The sequence below is a fragment of the Bombina bombina genome, chromosome 4 (genome assembly GCF_027579735.1).
Source record: "Bombina bombina isolate aBomBom1 chromosome 4, aBomBom1.pri, whole genome shotgun sequence".
Classification (NCBI taxonomy): Eukaryota; Metazoa; Chordata; class Amphibia; order Anura; family Bombinatoridae; genus Bombina; species Bombina bombina.
Window position 1 is genome coordinate 704804840 of NC_069502.1, and position 17475 is coordinate 704822314.

General features: G+C 40.0%; 1 protein-coding gene across 1 annotated transcript in view; it reads right to left on the reverse strand.

Annotated features, from left to right (window-relative positions):
• LOC128655553 (armadillo repeat-containing protein 1) overlaps window positions 1-17475 on the reverse strand; it is a 63725-nt gene that overhangs the window by 13836 nt on the left and 32414 nt on the right. Inside the window, exons 4-6 of the mRNA XM_053709154.1 lie at window positions 6233-6413; window positions 6000-6116; window positions 5526-5600 (exon numbers count right to left, since the gene is read on the reverse strand). Coding sequence (XP_053565129.1) covers window positions 5526-5600; window positions 6000-6116; window positions 6233-6413 — 373 coding nt within the window. The remainder of the gene's footprint in view (window positions 1-5525; window positions 5601-5999; window positions 6117-6232; window positions 6414-17475) is intronic.

Consider the following 17475-nt stretch of genomic DNA (forward strand, 5'->3'; position numbering starts at 1 on the left):
AAATTAGACTGTTTGGCCTTTGATTTGGCCCTTTCTTGAGGAAGGGTATGACCCTTACCTCCAGTAATGTCAGCAATAATTTCTTTAAAGCCGGGCCCGAATAAGGTCTGCCCCTTGAAAGGAATATTAAGTAATTTAGATTTAGAAGTCACGTCAGCTGACCAGGATTTAAGCCATAGCGCTCTCCGTGCCTGGATGGCGAATCCGGAGTTCTTAGCCGTTAGTTTAGTCAAATGTACAATGGCATCAGAAACAAATGCATTAGCTAGCTTAAGTGATTTAAGCTTGTCCATAATTTCATCCAATGGAGCTGTGTGAATGGCCTCTTCCAGAGACTCAAACCAGAATGCCGCAGCAGCAGTGACAGGCGCAATGCATGCAAGGGGCTGCAAGATAAAACCTTGTTGAACAACATTTTCTTAAGGTAACCTTCTAATTTTTTATCCATTGGATCCGAAAAAGCACAACTATCCTCCACCGGGATAGTGGTACGCTTAGCTAAAGTAGAAACTGCTCCCTCCACCTTAGGGACCGTCTGCCATAAGTCCCGTGTAGTGGCGTCTATTGGAAACATCTTCCTAAATATAGGAGGTGGGGAAAATGGCACATTTATCCCACTCCTTGCTAATAATTTCTGTAAGCCTTTTAGGTATAGAAAAAACGTCAGTACACACCGGTACCGCATAGTATCTATCCAGCCTACACAATTTCTCTGGAATTGCAACTGTGTTACAGTCATTCAAAGCAGCTAAAACCTCCCCAAGCAATACACTGAGGTTCTCAAGCTTAAAATTAGAGATCTCTGAATCAGGTTTCCCCGGATCAGATCCGTCACCCACAGAATGAAGCTCTCCGTTCTCATGTTCTGCAAACTGTGACGCAGTATCAGACATGGCTCTTACAGCACCAGCGCGCTCTGCATCTCTCCTAATCCCAGAGCTATCGCGCTTGCCTCTCAATTCTGGCAATCTAGATAATACTTCTGACAGGGTATTATTCATGATTGTAGCCATGTCCTGTAAAGTAATTGCTATAGGCGTCCCTGATGTACTTGGCGCCATATTAGCACGCGCCCCCCTGAGCGGGAGGCGAAGGTACTGACACGTGAGGAGAGTTAGTCGGCATAACTTCCCCCTCGTCGTCTGGTGATAATTCTTTTATAGATAAAGACTGACCTTTATTATTTAAAGTGAAATCAATACATTTAGTACACATATTTCTATGGGGCTCCACACTGGCCTTCAAACATAATGAACAAACAGATTCATCTGTGTCAGACATGTTTAAACAGACTAGCAATGAGACTAGCAAGCTTGGAAAACACTTTAAAATCAGTTTACAAGCAAAATAAAAAACGCTACTGCGCCTTTAAGAAGCACACAACCTGTCTCAAGTTGAAATAACAATGAACCAAATCAGTTATACCAACCAAAATTTCACAGTAAATGTATGAAATTAGCAGAGCATTGCACCCACTTGCAAATGGATGATTAACCCCTTAATACCCAAACCGGATAATCAATAGAGAAAAAAACGTTTTTAAACACAGTCAAACACACTGTCACAGGTCTGCTGTGACTGATTACCTCCCTCAAAATGACTTTTGAAGTCCCTTGAGCTCTCTAGAGACGTCCTAGATCATGCAAGAAGAAGCAGGAAGACTGAGTCTGAATTTTTACTGCGCAAAAAAGCGCTAAAATAGGCCCCTCCCACTTATTATTACATCAGTGGGAAGCCTCAGTTAACTGTTTCTATGCAGAAATTAAGTTAGCCATGTGGAAAAAATATGCCCCAATAAATTTTATCACCAATGTACCTCAAAAAAACGATTAAACATGCCAGCAAACGTTTTAAAAACATCTTTTTTTAGAGTATGTATCTCTAATGATAAGCCTGATACCAGTCGCTTCTACTGCATTTAAGGCTTTACTACATTACTTCAGTATTAGCAGCATTTTCTTAGTCAAATTCCATTACCTAGAAAATTATTTTACTGCACATACATTAATAAGCCTGATACCAGTCGCTTTCGCTGCATTTAAGGCTTTACTTACATTACTTCGGTATCAGCAGCATTTTCTTAGTCAATTCCATTCCTTAGAAAAAATTTTTACTGCACATACCTTAGTTGCAGGATACCCCGCACGCCATTCCCTTTCTGAAGTTACCCCACTCCTCAGAATGTGTGAGAACAGCCAGTGGATCTTAGTTACTTCTGCTAAGATCATAGAAAACGCAGGCAGATTCTTCTTCCAAATACTGCCTGAGAAAAAAAACATCACACTCCGGTGCCATTTAAAAATAACAAACTTTTGATTGAAGAAATAATTAAGTATAAAACACCACAGTCCTCTCACGACCTCCATCTATGTTGAGGGTTGCAAGAGAATGACTGGATATGACATGTAGGGGAGGAGCTTTATAGCAGCTCTGCTGTGGGTGATCCTCTTGCAACTTCCTGTTGGGAAGGGAATATATCCCACAAGTAATGGATGATCCGTGGACTGGATACACTTAACAAGAGAAATCTGTGGTCAGACTTAAAGATTGCTGTTCACAAGCACAAACCATCCAACTTGAAGAAGATGGAGCAGTTTTGCAAGGAGGAATGTGCAAAAATCCCAGTGGTAAGATGTGGCAAGCTCATAGAGACTTATCCAAAGCGACTTGGAGGTGTGATTGCCGCAAAAGGTGGCTCTACAAAGTATTGACTTTAGGGGGGTGAATAGTTATGCACATTGAATTTTTCTGTTATTTTGTCCAATTTGTTGTTTGCTTCACAATAATAAAATAAAAATTCAAAGTTGTGGGCATGTTCTGTAAATTAAATGATGCAAATCCTCAAACAATCCATGTTAATTCCAGGTTGTGAGGCAACAAAACACGAAAAATGCCAAGGGGGGTGAATACTTTTGCAAGGCATTGTACAAACAGCTTGTGCAATCATGACACAAATGGTTGTAAATGCTTCTCTGAGATCCCCTTTGTTCAGAAATAACAGACATATATGGCGTTGGCATTGCTTTTTGGTAATTAGAAGGCCGCTAAATGCAGCTGTGCACCACACTTGTATTATGCCCAGCAGTGAAGGGGTTAAATAGGTAGCTTGTAGGGTTAATTTTAGCTTTAGTGTAGAGATCAGCCTCCCACCTGACACATCCCACCCCCGATTCCTCCCTGACCCTCTTTTTTTTTTTTTTTTTATATTTATTTATAAACCAACAGTGTACGAAAATTAAACATGTTACACTAGCATATTACTGACCATCTCAAACAGCTCTCTTCCCTCCCCACCCTCCAAAGGCCACCCCCATCTTAAAGGACCAGTCAACACTGTAGATTTGCATAATCAACAAATGCAAGATAAAAAGACAATGCAATAGCACTTAAGGGACAGTCTAGTCCAAAATAAACGTTCATGATTCAGATAGGACATGTAATTTTAAACAATTTTCCAATTAAATTTTATCACCAATTTTGCTTTGTTCTCTTGGTATTCTTAGTTGAAAGCTTAACCTAGGAGGTTCATATGCATATTTCTTAGACCTTGAAGGACACCTCTTTTCAGAATGCATTTTAACAGTTTTTCACCACTAGAGGGTGTTAGGTCATGTATTTCATATAGATAACACTGTGCTCATGCACATGAAGTTACCTGGGAGCCAGCACTGATTAGCTAAACTGCAAGTCTATCAAAATAATTGAAATAAAGGGGCAGTTTGCAGAGGCTTAGATACAAGATAATCACAGAGGTAAAAATTATATAAATATAACTGTGTTGGTTATGCAAAACTGGGGAATGGGTAATAAAGGGATTATCTATCTTTTAAAACAATAACAATTCTGGTGTAGACTGTCCCTTTAGTCTGAACTTTAAATGAGTAGTAGATTTATTTATTTTTTGACAATTTTGAAAGTTATGTCTTTTTCCACTCCCCCTGTACCATGTGACAGCCATCAGCCAATCACAAATGCATACACGTACCATGTGACAGCCATCAGCCATTCACAAATGCATACACACTTATTCTTGCACATGCTCAGTAGGAGCTGGTGACTCAAAAAGTTTAAATATAAAAAGTCTGTGCACATTTTGTTAATGGAAGTAAATTGGAAAGTTGTTTAAAATTGCATGCTCTATCTGAATAATGAAAGTTTAATTTTGATTGAGTGTCCCTTTAAATACTGACAGAAAGCCTGCCAGTATAAAAATAAGTAAGCAGGGTAGTATCCCCCCTTGCCTCCCAACCTCCCTGATCCCCCCCCCCCAAACAGCTCTATAACCCTCCCCCCTCTACTTATTTGCCACCATCTTAGATACTGGCAGCTGTCTGCCAGTACCCAATTTTCTGCAAATTAGGCAAAAAAAATTAAGCTTTTATTAGCGAGATCGCAGCAGAGAGAAGCTCAGGACTGCAGCGACATACAGGGTACGTCGCTGGGCTATAGGGCATAAGAACCAGTGTCGTAAAGGTTTAAAAAGGGATAGTCTACTCCAAAATGTTTATTGCTTAAAAAAGGATAGATTATCCCTTTATTCCCCATTCCCCAGTTTTGCATAACCAACACAGTTATATTAATATACTTTTTACCTCTGTGATTACCTTGTATCTAAGCTTCTGTAAACTGCCTCATTATCTCATTGCTATTTACAGACTTGCATTTTAGCTAATTAGTGCTGACTCATAAGTAAGTCCACAAGACTGAGCACAATGTTATCTATACGGCACACATGAACTAGTACTGGCTAGCTGTGAAACGTTATAAAAAGGTACAAGATAAAGGCAGCCTGCATGGGGCTTAGAAACAGGCAGAAATTTAAAGGTTATAAAAAGTATATTACATGGACAGTCTAGTAAAAAATTAAACTTTCAAGATTCAGATAGGGAATGCAATTTTAAACAACGTTTCCATTTATATTTATCATTAAATTTGCTTTGTACTCTTTGTTGAAAGCTAAACCTAAGTAGGCTCATATGCTAATTTCTAAGCCCTTGAATGCCTCTTAGATCAGTGCATTTTGACAGTTTCACAGCTTTGACAGAGCTAGTTTATGTGTGCCATATAGATAGCATTGTGCTCACTATGTGGAGTTATTTATGAGTCAGCACTGATTGGCAAAAATGTAAGTCTGTCAAAATAACAGATAAGGGAGCCGTTTGCAAAGGCTTAAATACAAGGTAATCACAGAGCTAAAAAGAATATTAGTATAACTGTTGGTTTTGCAAAACTAGGGAATGGGTAATAAAGGCGTTATCCATTTTTTAAACAATAACATTTTTTTGGAGTAGACTGTCTCTAACATTTGTATATCCCACACAGTCATCATTTGCACACTTTACCTGTCCCCAGAAGCGATTAGATAAGTGAATATGGTTTCAACATGGAAGCGCCTATTACTTTATAGAAACTAAAGCTTTGCAATTATTTCTTCAAATATTTAAAAAACTCATAATTAAAAAGAGTCTGCATATTATTTTTAGGCTAATCTTAACTTTGTGCTTTTAACAGTATTTCCGACGTACCTCTTTTCCGGATTCATTCTGTATCACCTGCTGCGCCATTAGAACATTTGTTTCTGCAATAGCGGAAGTTATACACTGCAAAAAAAACCCCAGAATTTAAAGTTATTGTTTTTCTGTTATAGACACAGTTACTAAAATATTACTGCTGGCTCTTAAATTATTGGGAAAAAAAAGTTGTCTCCTCACTATTCTAGAATAGAAGCCGACCCATTTTAGGTTCAGCACACTGGATAGCACTTGCTTACTGGTGGCTACATTTAGCAAACCAATAAGCAAGCATAACCCACGTTCTGAAAAAAAAAAATAAAAAAAAAAAAATGGGCCAGCTCCTAAGCTTTAACTTCCTGCTTTTTAAATAAAGTTAGCAAGAGAACGAAGAAAAATTGATAATAGAAGTAAATTAGAAAGTTGCATGCTCTATCTGAAATTTGGGTTTAGTATCCCTTTAATTAAACTCAGTTTATCGTGTCTTACCTCAGTCGCAAGATCGGGTTTTACACGGACAGTGCACCTTCTTATGGCTAAGTGAAAAGTAAAACTGATCACACCTTTGACCTTCAGCAATGCTTCTTCACATAGAGTCTTTTTTTCCTGGTTAAAAAAAAAATAAAGATATTTATTAAAATGCATTTATATCTGGGACAGAAATAACGCACTATTGCCTTGGCTGAATCACAAACCTACATCAACACAAATAAAAACCTTACCATGTTATCAAGTCCATGAATATGAAGGGTTATAGTTTTTGCTCTCTTGTTGCAGCTGGTTATGAAAAACTGCGATATGTTCTTCCGGTTATTTGCTTCTGGTGTGCACATATGAACAGGTACGTTTAGCAGTGTGTGAATACTCTGTGCAAGGAGTCTGATGTTCTCTGCTCGCTCGCACCTAAAATATTCATGCAAATTTCATTTCAGATTCAGCACTTTTAGAACCAATTTTTATAAAACATTTTTATTACTTACCCAGCACAGTTCGTCAACAGTTAAACTGGGTATCTACTTACACTCCATACCCCCAATCATGAGGCAAGTGTCGCACAGTGTAGGGAGAATCTTTCCAAAGCACCCAGGGCAGTTGATTCAGGATGGCGAGCTGGAGCGGTAACACACACACATATATATTTCTTTCATGTAATTGGCAAGAGTCCATGAGCTAGTGACGTATGGGATGTACAATCCTACCAGGAGTGGCAAAGTTTCCCAAACCTCAAAATGCCTATAAATACACCCCTCACCACACCCACAATTCAGTTTTACAAACTTTGCATCCTATGGAGGTGGTGAAGTAAGTTTGTGCTAAGATTTCTACGTTGATATGCGCTTCTCAGCATTTTGAAGCCAGATTCTTCTCAGAGTACAGTGAATATCAGAGGGATGTAAAGGTAGTATCACCTTTTGAATGCAACGGTTTTCCTCCCAGGAGATCTATTTCATAGGTTTTCTGTTATCGGTCATAGAGATTCATCTCCTACCTCCCTTTTCAGATCGACGATATACTCTCATATACCATTACCTCTACTGATAACTGTTTCAGTACTGGTTTGGCTATCTGCTATATGTGGATGGGTGTCTTCAGGTAAGTATGTTTTTTATTACTTAAGACACCTCAGCTATGGTTTGGCACTTTATGCATTAATATAAAGTTCTAAATATATGTATTGTACTTATATTTGCCATGATTCAGATTTCAGTATATTTCCTTTTGCAGACTGTCAGTTTCATATCTGGGAAATGCATTTTTTAGGAAAATGTATTTCTTACCTGGGGTAGTCTTTTTTTCAATTAACTGTCATTTTAAATTTGCGGGCAGAATTAGGCTCACGATGGCGCGAAATGCCAAACTATATTGTGTCATTTTTGGCGCGAAGTTACGTTCGATGACGCAAATTCGTCATTTCCGGCGTCTTTGTTGACTCAGAGTCCTTTCACAAGGTTGCGTCTTCATTGACGTGAGTGTTATTTCCGGATGTTTTATTATTTTAAACCCCATTCCTATATGCCTCTTGCCTTTTTTCTCTATCAGAGGGCTATGCTGTTTGCATTTTTTCCCATTCCTGAAACTGCCATATAAGGAAATTGATCATTTTGCTTTATTTGTTGTTTTTTCTCTTACATTTGCAAGATAGAAACATAGATATTGACGGCAGATAAGAGCCATAGGCCCAGCAAGTCTGCCCGACCTTACCTAACAGTATAAACTTATCTAGTTCGTAGGATAGCCTTATGCTTGTCCCATGCATTTTTAAAGTCCCCCACAGTGTTTGTTGCTACTACCTCTTGAGGAAGTTTATTCCATAAATCAATCACTCTTTCTGTAAAGAAGTGCTTCCTCAAATTACTCCTGAATCTACTACCCCTTGTTCTTGAATTTTCCATTTTATGTAAAATACCCACAGCCTCAGTTTTACTAAACCCTTTAATGTACTTGAAAGTTGCTATAGAAACATGTCTCAATCTGATCCTGTCTCAGAAATCACTGTTGGAATCCTGCTGACTTATAACAGTTCTACCAAAGCTAAGTACATTTGTTGTAATCTTGTGGAGATTATATCTACAGCTGTGGTTTGTAATAAGTTGTCATGATAAACTTTTACATGCAGAGAATGTGTCCATCAGTAAAAATACATTGCCTGTTGCTGTTATTTTAACATCTAATGTACAAGATATACCTGTGAATTAATAATATTAATTAATTAATATTGTGTACCATTATGAGGATGATAAAAAAATTACCCCTGATTATAGAACTGCAACTCATACAGTTTAGACAGGGGTATGAGCCCAAATTTTTGTCACTGATATAAGATTGTATACTGTTCCTACTACATCTGATCTGACTAAATGATCTCTTAAATTTTTCCCTCTCCTATGGGCCATTAATGGTGGATTCTTGAATATGGGAATTTTGTCATTACAGTCCCTCAGTATATACCAATGTTTGCGTACACTTTTCGATACTTCATTGCTGAGAGGACTATATTGAGATATGAAGACCATTCTATTTTCTTTGTTGTTAGATTTCCTTTCTTGTTGCTCTTTTTTTGAAGATTTCTAAAAATCTGTTTGACATTTCTTCAATTCTAAGATTGCAGTTTTGTTCATTGCGGACAATTCTTTTAACTCTTAATAGTTTACTTTTTTGTAGTGATTCTACGAATGTCCTTGGATGAAAGCTATCAAATCTTAATAAAGTGTTTTTGTCAGTGTCCTTAGTATATAAGTCAAACTCTAGTCTATTGCCTACTTTGCTTATCTTAGTATCTAGAAAGGTTACACTTTCCTCAATATAAGTAACTCTCAGTTCCAAACCATTCACTGATGAATTTAAATCATTAACAAATTCCTCCAGGGAGCCAATGTTGCCCCACCATATGCCAAAGACGTCATCTATATATCTCCACCAAACGGAGCCATATAGTTTAAATCTCATATTTTCATAGATGACCCTTTCTTCAATTTCGTTCATAAATAAATTGGCATATGATGGGGCAACACTGGACCCCATTGCAGTACCCCTCAATTGAACATACCACTCGTCTTGAAACAAGAAGTAGTTCCAAAAAAGAATGTCTTAACATGTCTTCAATAAATAAACCCTGACGTTCTGTACATTTGTTATTAGTTAGCAAATGTTTCATTATAATTGATATGCCTGTCTCATGTTTAATACATGTGTACAGGCTTTTCACATCCATTGTAAAGAGTATAAATCTATTAGATGGAAATTCAAGGACCCTTGCTTTCTCAAGGAAATGATTGGTGTCTTTAATGTAAGATGACATTTTATTAACTTCTGGCTGCAGTATCTTGTCTAAAAAGAGAGAGATATTTGAATATATTGATTGTACACTGGAAACTATGAGTCTACATGGGGGCCTCTTACTATCTTTGTGTATTTTAGGAACTGAGTAAAACATAGGAGTACTTGGATTATTTACATATAGATACTCCAATTTTTTTTTTATCTATAACACTATGATTAAACGCTCTAAGATGTATATCATTTCTTTTTGTAATAAGGTTACAGGATTATTCTTCAACTTTCTATATGTATTTTTAGCTTGTAGTCGATCATTTATTTCTCCTATATAGTAACTCTTGTCCATAAGGACTGTGGCACCTCCCTTGACAGCCCCTTTCAATATTAGGTTAGATTGACCCTTAAATGATTTCAATGCTTTTACGTCACTAGCTGTAAAATTAGTGTTAACAGATTTTTTCTGTTTGTGTGATTTTTTTTCAATTTAACATTTTCCACCAACTTTATAACAGAATTTATGTTTACCTGATAAATTACTTTCTCCAACGGTGTGTCCGGTCCACGGCGTCATCCTTACTTGTGGGATATTCTCTTCCCCAACAGGAAATGGCAAAGAGCCCAGCAAAGCTGGTCACATGATCCCTCCTAGGCTCCGCCTACCCCAGTCATTCGACCGACGTTAAGGAGGAATATTTGCATAGGAGAAACCATATGATACCGTGGTGACTGTAGTTAAAGAAAATAAATTATCAGACCTGATTAAAAAACCAGGGCGGGCCGTGGACCGGACACACCGTTGGAGAAAGTAATTTATCAGGTAAACATAAATTCTGTTTTCTCCAACATAGGTGTGTCCGGTCCACGGCGTCATCCTTACTTGTGGGAACCAATACCAAAGCTTTAGGACACGGATGATGGGAGGGAGCAAATCAGGTCACCTAGATGGAAGGCACCACGGCTTGCAAAACCTTTCTCCCAAAAATAGCCTCAGAAGAAGCAAAAGTATCAAACTTGTAAAATTTGGTAAAAGTATGCAGTGAAGACCAAGTCGCTGCCTTACATATCTGATCAACAGAAGCCTCGTTCTTGAAGGCCCATGTGGAAGCCACAGCCCTAGTGGAATGAGCTGTGATTCTTTCGGGAGGCTGCCGTCCGGCAGTCTCGTAAGCCAATCTGATGATGCTTTTAATCCAAAAAGAGAGAGAGGTAGAAGTTGCTTTTTGACCTCTCCTTTTACCGGAATAAACAACAAACAAGGAAGATGTTTGTCTAAAATCCTTTGTAGCGTCTAAATAGAATTTTAGAGCGCGAACAACATCCAAATTGTGCAACAAACGTTCCTTCTTTGAAACTGGTTTCGGACACAGAGAAGGTACGATAATCTCCTGGTTAATGTTTTTGTTAGAAACAACTTTTGGAAGAAAACCAGGTTTAGTACGTAAAACCACCTTATCTGCATGGAACACCAGATAAGGAGGAGAACACTGCAGAGCAGATAATTCTGAAACTCTTCTAGCAGAAGAAATTGCAACCAAAAACAAAACTTTCCAAGATAATAACTTAATATCAACGGAATGTAAGGGTTCAAACGGAACCCCCTGAAGAACTGAAAGAACTAAGTTGAGACTCCAAGGAGGAGTCAAAGGTTTGTAAACAGGCTTGATTCTAACCAGAGCCTGAACAAAGGCTTGAACATCTGGCACAGCTGCCAGCTTTTTGTGAAGTAACACAGACAAGGCAGAAATCTGTCCCTTCAGGGAACTTGCAGATAACCCTTTTTCCAATCCTTCTTGAAGGAAGGATAGAATCTTAGGAATCTTAACCTTGTCCCAAGGGAATCCTTTAGATTCACACCAACAGATATATTTTTTCCAAATTTTGTGGTAAATCTTACTAGTTACAGGCTTTCTGGCCTGAACAAGAGTATCGATAACAGAATCTGAGAACCCTCGCTTCGATAAGATCAAGCGTTCAATCTCCAAGCAGTCAGCTGGAGTGAGACCAGATTCGGATGTTCGAACGGACCTTGAAAAAGAAGGTCTCGTCTCAAAGGTAGCTTCCATGGTGGAGCCGATGACATATTCACCAGATCTGCATACCAAGTCCTGCGTGGCCACGCAGGAGCTATCAAGATCACCGACGCCCTCTCCTGATTGATCCTGGCTACCAGCCTGGGGATGAGAGGAAACGGCGGGAATACATAAGCTAGTTTGAAGGTCCAAGGTGCTACTAGTGCATCCACTAGAGCCGCCTTGGGATCCCTGGATCTGGACCCGTAGCAAGGAACTTTGAAGTTCTGACGAGAGGCCATCAGATCCATGTCTGGAATGCCCCACAGTTGAGTGATTTGGGCAAAGATTTCCGGATGGAGTTCCCACTCCCCCGGATGCAATGTCTGACGACTCAGAAAATCCGCTTCCCAATTTTCCACTCCTGGGATGTGGATTGCAGACAGGTGGCAGGAGTGAGACTCCGCCCATTGAATGATTTTGGTCACTTCTTCCATCGCCAGGGAACTCCTTGTTCCCCCCTGATGGTTGATGTACGCAACAGTTGTCATGTTGTCTGATTGAAACCGTATGAACTTGGCCCTCGCTAGCTGAGGTCAAGCCTTGAGAGCATTGAATATCGCTCTCAGTTCCAGAATATTTATCGGTAGAAGAGATTCTTCCCGAGACCAAAGACCCTGAGCTTTCAGGGATCCCCAGACCGCGCCCCAGCCCATCAGACTGGCGTCGGTCGTGACAATGACCCACTCTGGTCTGCGGAAGGTCATCCCTTGTGACAGGTTGTCCAGGGACAGCCACCAACGGAGTGAGTCTCTGGTCCTCTGATTTACTTGTATCCTCGGAGACAAGTCTGTATAGTCCCCATTCCACTGACTGAGCATGCACAGTTGTAATGGTCTTAGATGAATGCGCGCAAAAGGAACTATGTCCATTGCCACTACCATCAAACCTATCACTTCCATGCACTGCGCTATGGAAGGAAGAGGAACGGAATGAAGTATCCGACAAGAGTCTAGAAGTTTTGTTTTTCTGGCCTCTGTCAGAAAAATCCTCATTTCTAAGGAGTCTATTATTGTTCCCAAGAAGGGAACCCTTGTTGACGGAGATAGAGAACTCTTTTCCACGTTCACTTTCCATCCGTGAGATCTGAGAAAGGCCAGGACAATGTCCGTGTGAGCCTTTGCTTGAGGAAGGGACGACGCTTGAATCAGAATGTCGTCCAAGTAAGGTACTACAGCAATGCCCCTTGGTCTTAGCACAGCTAGAAGGGACCCTAGTACCTTTGTGAAAATCCTTGGAGCAGTGGCTAATCCGAAAGGAAGCGCCACGAACTGGTAAAGCTTGTCCAGGAATGCAAACCTTAGGAACCGATGATGTTCCTTGTGGATAGGAATATGTAGATACGCATCCTTTAAATCCACCGTGGTCATGAATTGACCTTCCTGGATGGAAGGAAGAATTGTTCGAATGGTTTCCATCTTGAACGATGGAACCTTGAGAAACTTGTTTAAGATCTTGAGATCTAAGATTGGTCTGAACGTTCCCTCTTTTTTGGGAACTATGAACAGATTGGAGTAGAACCCCATCCCTTGTTCTCCTAATGGAACAGGATGAATCACTCCCATTGTTAACAGGTCTTCTACACAATGTAAGAATGCCTGTCTTTTTATGTGGTCTGAAGACAACTGAGACCTGTGGAACCTCCCCCTTGGGGGAAGCCCTTTGAATTCCAGAAGATAACCTTGGGAGACTATTTCTAGTGTCCAAGGATCCAGAACATCTCTTGCCCAAGCCTGAGCGAAGAGAGAGAGTCTGCCCCCCACCAGATCCGGTCCCGGATCGGGGGCCAACATTTCATGCTGTCTTGGTAGCAGTGGCAGGTTTCTTGGCCTGCTTTCCCTTGTTCCAGCCTTGCATTGGTCTCCAAGCTTGCTTGGCTTGAGAAGTATTACCCTCTTGCTTAGAGGACGTAGCACTTTGGGCTGGTCCGTTTCTACGAAAGGGACGAAAATTAGGTTTATTTTTGGCCTTGAAAGGCCGATCCTGAGGAAGGGCATGGCCCTTACCCCCAGTGATATCAGAGATAATCTCTTTCAAGTCAGGGCCAAACAGCGTTTTCCCCTTGAAAGGAATGTTAAGTAGCTTGTCCTTGGAAGACGCATCAGCTGACCAAGATTTCAACCAAAGCGCTCTGCGCGCCACAATAGCAAACCCAGAATTCTTAGCCGCTAACCTAGCCAATTGCAAAGTGGCGTCTAGGGTGAAAGAATTAGCCAATTTGAGAGCATTGATTCTGTCCATAATCTCCTCATAAGGAGGAGAATCACTATCGACCGCCTTTACCAGCTCATCGAACCAGAAACATGCGGCTGTAGCGACAGGGACAATGCATGAAATTGGTTGTAGAAGGTAACCCTGCTGAACAAACATCTTTTTAAGTAAACCTTCTAATTTTTTATCCATAGGATCTTTGAAAGCACAACTATCTTCTATGGGTATAGTGGTGCGTTTGTTTAAAGTGGAAACCGCTCCCTCGACCTTGGGGACTGTCTGCCATAAGTCCTTTCTGGGGTCGACCATAGGAAACAATTTTTTAAATATGGGGGGAGGGACGAAAGGAATACCGGGCCTTTCCCATTCTTTATTTACAATGTCCGCCACCCGCTTGGGTATAGGAAAAGCTTCTGGGAGCCCCGGGACCCCTAGGAACTTGTCCATTTTACATAGCTTCTCTGGGATGACCAAATTGTCACAATCATCCAGAGTGGATAATACCTCCTTAAGCAGAGCGCGGAGATGTTCCAACTTAAATTTAAACGCAATCACATCAGGTTCAGCTTGTTGAGAAATGTTCCCTGAATCTGTAATTTCTCCCTCAGACAAAACCTCCCTGGCCCCATCAGACTGGTTTAGGGGCCCTTCAGAACCATTATTATCAGCGTCGTCATGCTCTTCAGTATCTAAAACAGAGCAGTCGCGCTTACGCTGATAAGTGTGCATTTTGGCTAAAATGTTTTTCACAGAATTATCCATTACAGCCGTTAATTGTTGCATAGTAAGGAGTATTGGCGCGCTAGATGTACTAGGGGCCTCCTGAGTGGGCAAGACTCGTGTAGACGAAGGAGGGAATGATGCAGTACCATGCTTACTCCCCTCACTTGAGGAATCATCTTGGGCATCATTGTCATTGTCACATAAATCACATTTATTTAAATGAGAAGGAACTCTGGCTTCCCCACATTCAGAACACAGTCTATCTGGTAGTTCAGACATGTTAAACAGGCATAAACTTGATAACAAAGTACAAAAAACGTTTTAAAATAAAACCGTTACTGTCACTTTAAATTTTAAACTGAACACACTTTATTACTGCAATTGCGAAAAAATATGAAGGAATTGTTCAAAATTCACCAAAATTTCACCACAGTGTCTTAAAGCCTTAAAAGTATTGCACACCAAATTTGGAAGCTTTAACCCTTAAAATAACGGAACCGGAGCCGTTTTTAACTTTAACCCCTTTACAGTCCCTGGTATCTGCTTTGCTGAGACCCAACCAAGCCCAAAGGGGAATACGATACCAAATGACGCCTTCAGAAAGTCTTTTCTATGTATCAGAGCTCCTCACACATGCGACTGCATGTCATGCCTCTCAAAAACAAGTGCGCAACACCGGCGCGAAAATGAGGCTCTGTCTATGATTTGGGAAAGCCCCTAAAGAATAAGGTGTCTAAAATAGTGCCTGCCGATATAATCTTATCAAAATACCCAGATTAAATGATTCCTCAAGGCTAAATATGTGTTAATAATGAATCGATTTAGCCCAGAAAAGTCTACAGTCTTAATAAGCCCTTGTGAAGCCCTTATTTACTATCTTAATAAACATGGCTTACCGGATCCCATAGGGAAAATGACAGCTTCCAGCATTACATCGTCTTGTTAGAATGTGTCATACCTCAAGCAGCAAGAGACTGCTCACTGTTCCCCCAACTGAAGTTAATTCCTCTCAACAGTCCTGTGTGGAACAGCCATGGATTTTAGTAACGGTTGCTAAAATCATATTCCTCATACAAACAGAAATCTTCATCTCTTTTCTGTTTCTGAGTAAATAGTACATACCAGCACTATTTTAAAATAACAAACTCTTGATTGAATAATAAAAACTACAGTTAAACACTAAAAAACTCTAAGCCATCTCCGTGGAGATGTTGCCTGTACAACGGCAAAGAGAATGACTGGGGTAGGCGGAGCCTAGGAGGGATCATGTGACCAGCTTTGCTGGGCTCTTTGCCATTTCCTGTTGGGGAAGAGAATATCCCACAAGTAAGGATGACGCCGTGGACCGGACACACCTATGTTGGAGAAATATATATTTATACTGTGATCGTTAATGTTGGGATTAAAAGAGCTATTTTTCTTAGAAAGACCTAAAGCTGCCAATGACCAATCAATACTTTCTTGTTTTTGAGTGTTGTTACATATTATATTATTTGCAAACCAATATTTTAACTTGATATTTCTAAAAAAAAAAAACAAAAAAAAAACAAAACATATAAATCTTTCTCAAGCTCAAAAAAAATTGTATTTGCAAACGGACAAAAAGAGAGTCCCTTATCAAGAAGTTCTTGTTCTTGTATGGATAAATCATGTCCAGAAATATTAATAACAGTAGTATCACTCTGCCTATGGCAGTTTACTTGCGATTCTGTGTCTTTTTCTTGTTGAAGACCCTCCTTGTCGACATGCCATGGCTCTTGCCTACACTTGCCGTGTTTTCGGCCCCCTCTGCAGTGTTTTCTTCTCTGCTCTGATCCAAAGGGGAAAAGGACTGTTCCGAAGAGCTGTCCTCTCTGATGTGGTTGACGTGATCGTTGTGGATTGGCTGTGCGTCTTCCTCTCCCTCCATAGGATGACCGGTTACTATGGGTACTTGATCGCCATTTGTAAACATACCCTCTCCGGTGTTTGTAACATAGTGTGTTAACCTATGCATGATTAAGGGGTGTTAACCCCGAAACGTTGCTATTATTTTATGTCCTTAATAAAGAATTTTATACTTTGAGTGCTGGGGACATCTATTACATTGTGTAAATAAAAAGAGAGAAGCGCTCAACCTGGGAATGAACAATAGCATAATAGCTTGTTCTATGGCGTGTTACCACCCTAGAAGCAGCCTCTTTTTGCTCAATATGTGCCTTTCACAGAGAAGAACTATCCTGTAGCATATCAGTCTGATCCTGATTTAACAGTGCAGTCCAGCCCCGAAATACCAGGCAATCCCTCTCTGAACGAGAGAAATAGCAAAACCCCAGACGTACGTTTCGGCCTATTGTGGGCCTCGTCAGTGAGGTGCAGCCATATATATCCCTCTAGGCACACTGAGCAACGGGTCCACGTCTGGATTACCGCATCACAAGCTATTATGCTATTGTTCATTCCCAGGTTGAGCGCTTCTCTCTTTTTATTTTATTTATCTATTACATTGTGGACTGACTTGGGGTGAATTGGTAGTTCACTTGTCTTCACAAGCATTTATTTTTCAATAGTGCTGATGTTGCAGCTGCTTCAACTTTTTGGTTGAAAACTTTAGCGCAACAAGTATCGGATCATGATTTGTCTAGTATTGTTATCTTGATTTAACATGCTAATAAGTTAATTTGTGATGCCATTTTTTGATGTTAGTTTTTTTTTTTTAAATTTTCAAAAAGCTTTATTGAAGTTGTTATTAATACAAATAAGAAAAAAAAAAAATTAACAATATGAGGGCACAAACTGTCCCGATTACAGTATAAGCTTGCACAGTTAGAGGAAAGAAAACTCTGTTCCGATCAGTACCAGAAACTCAGAAGGCAACAATAAACCATCATGATACCATATATCTTATCTGAAGGAGACTCTAAGGTCTCTCAACTTAGAAAGAGAAGGAGAAGAGTCTAGAAATAAGGTAGGGGGATGGAGAAAGAAGGGGAGGGATAGAATTAGTCATGCGGGGGCGTGGCGCAAAAGCCGTCCAGTATCATGTATGCTAAACCTAAGGTATAGCCCCTAATCACAAATGTCAAGCTAACTGGGGGACAGGACATTATGTTTCCAGGTTGGTGTCATATGAGTCTTTCCAGTCAGCCCATGTAAGCTCAAAGAGGTCGGAGTTACCCAATTTGTAAAAGACATCTTTTTCAATA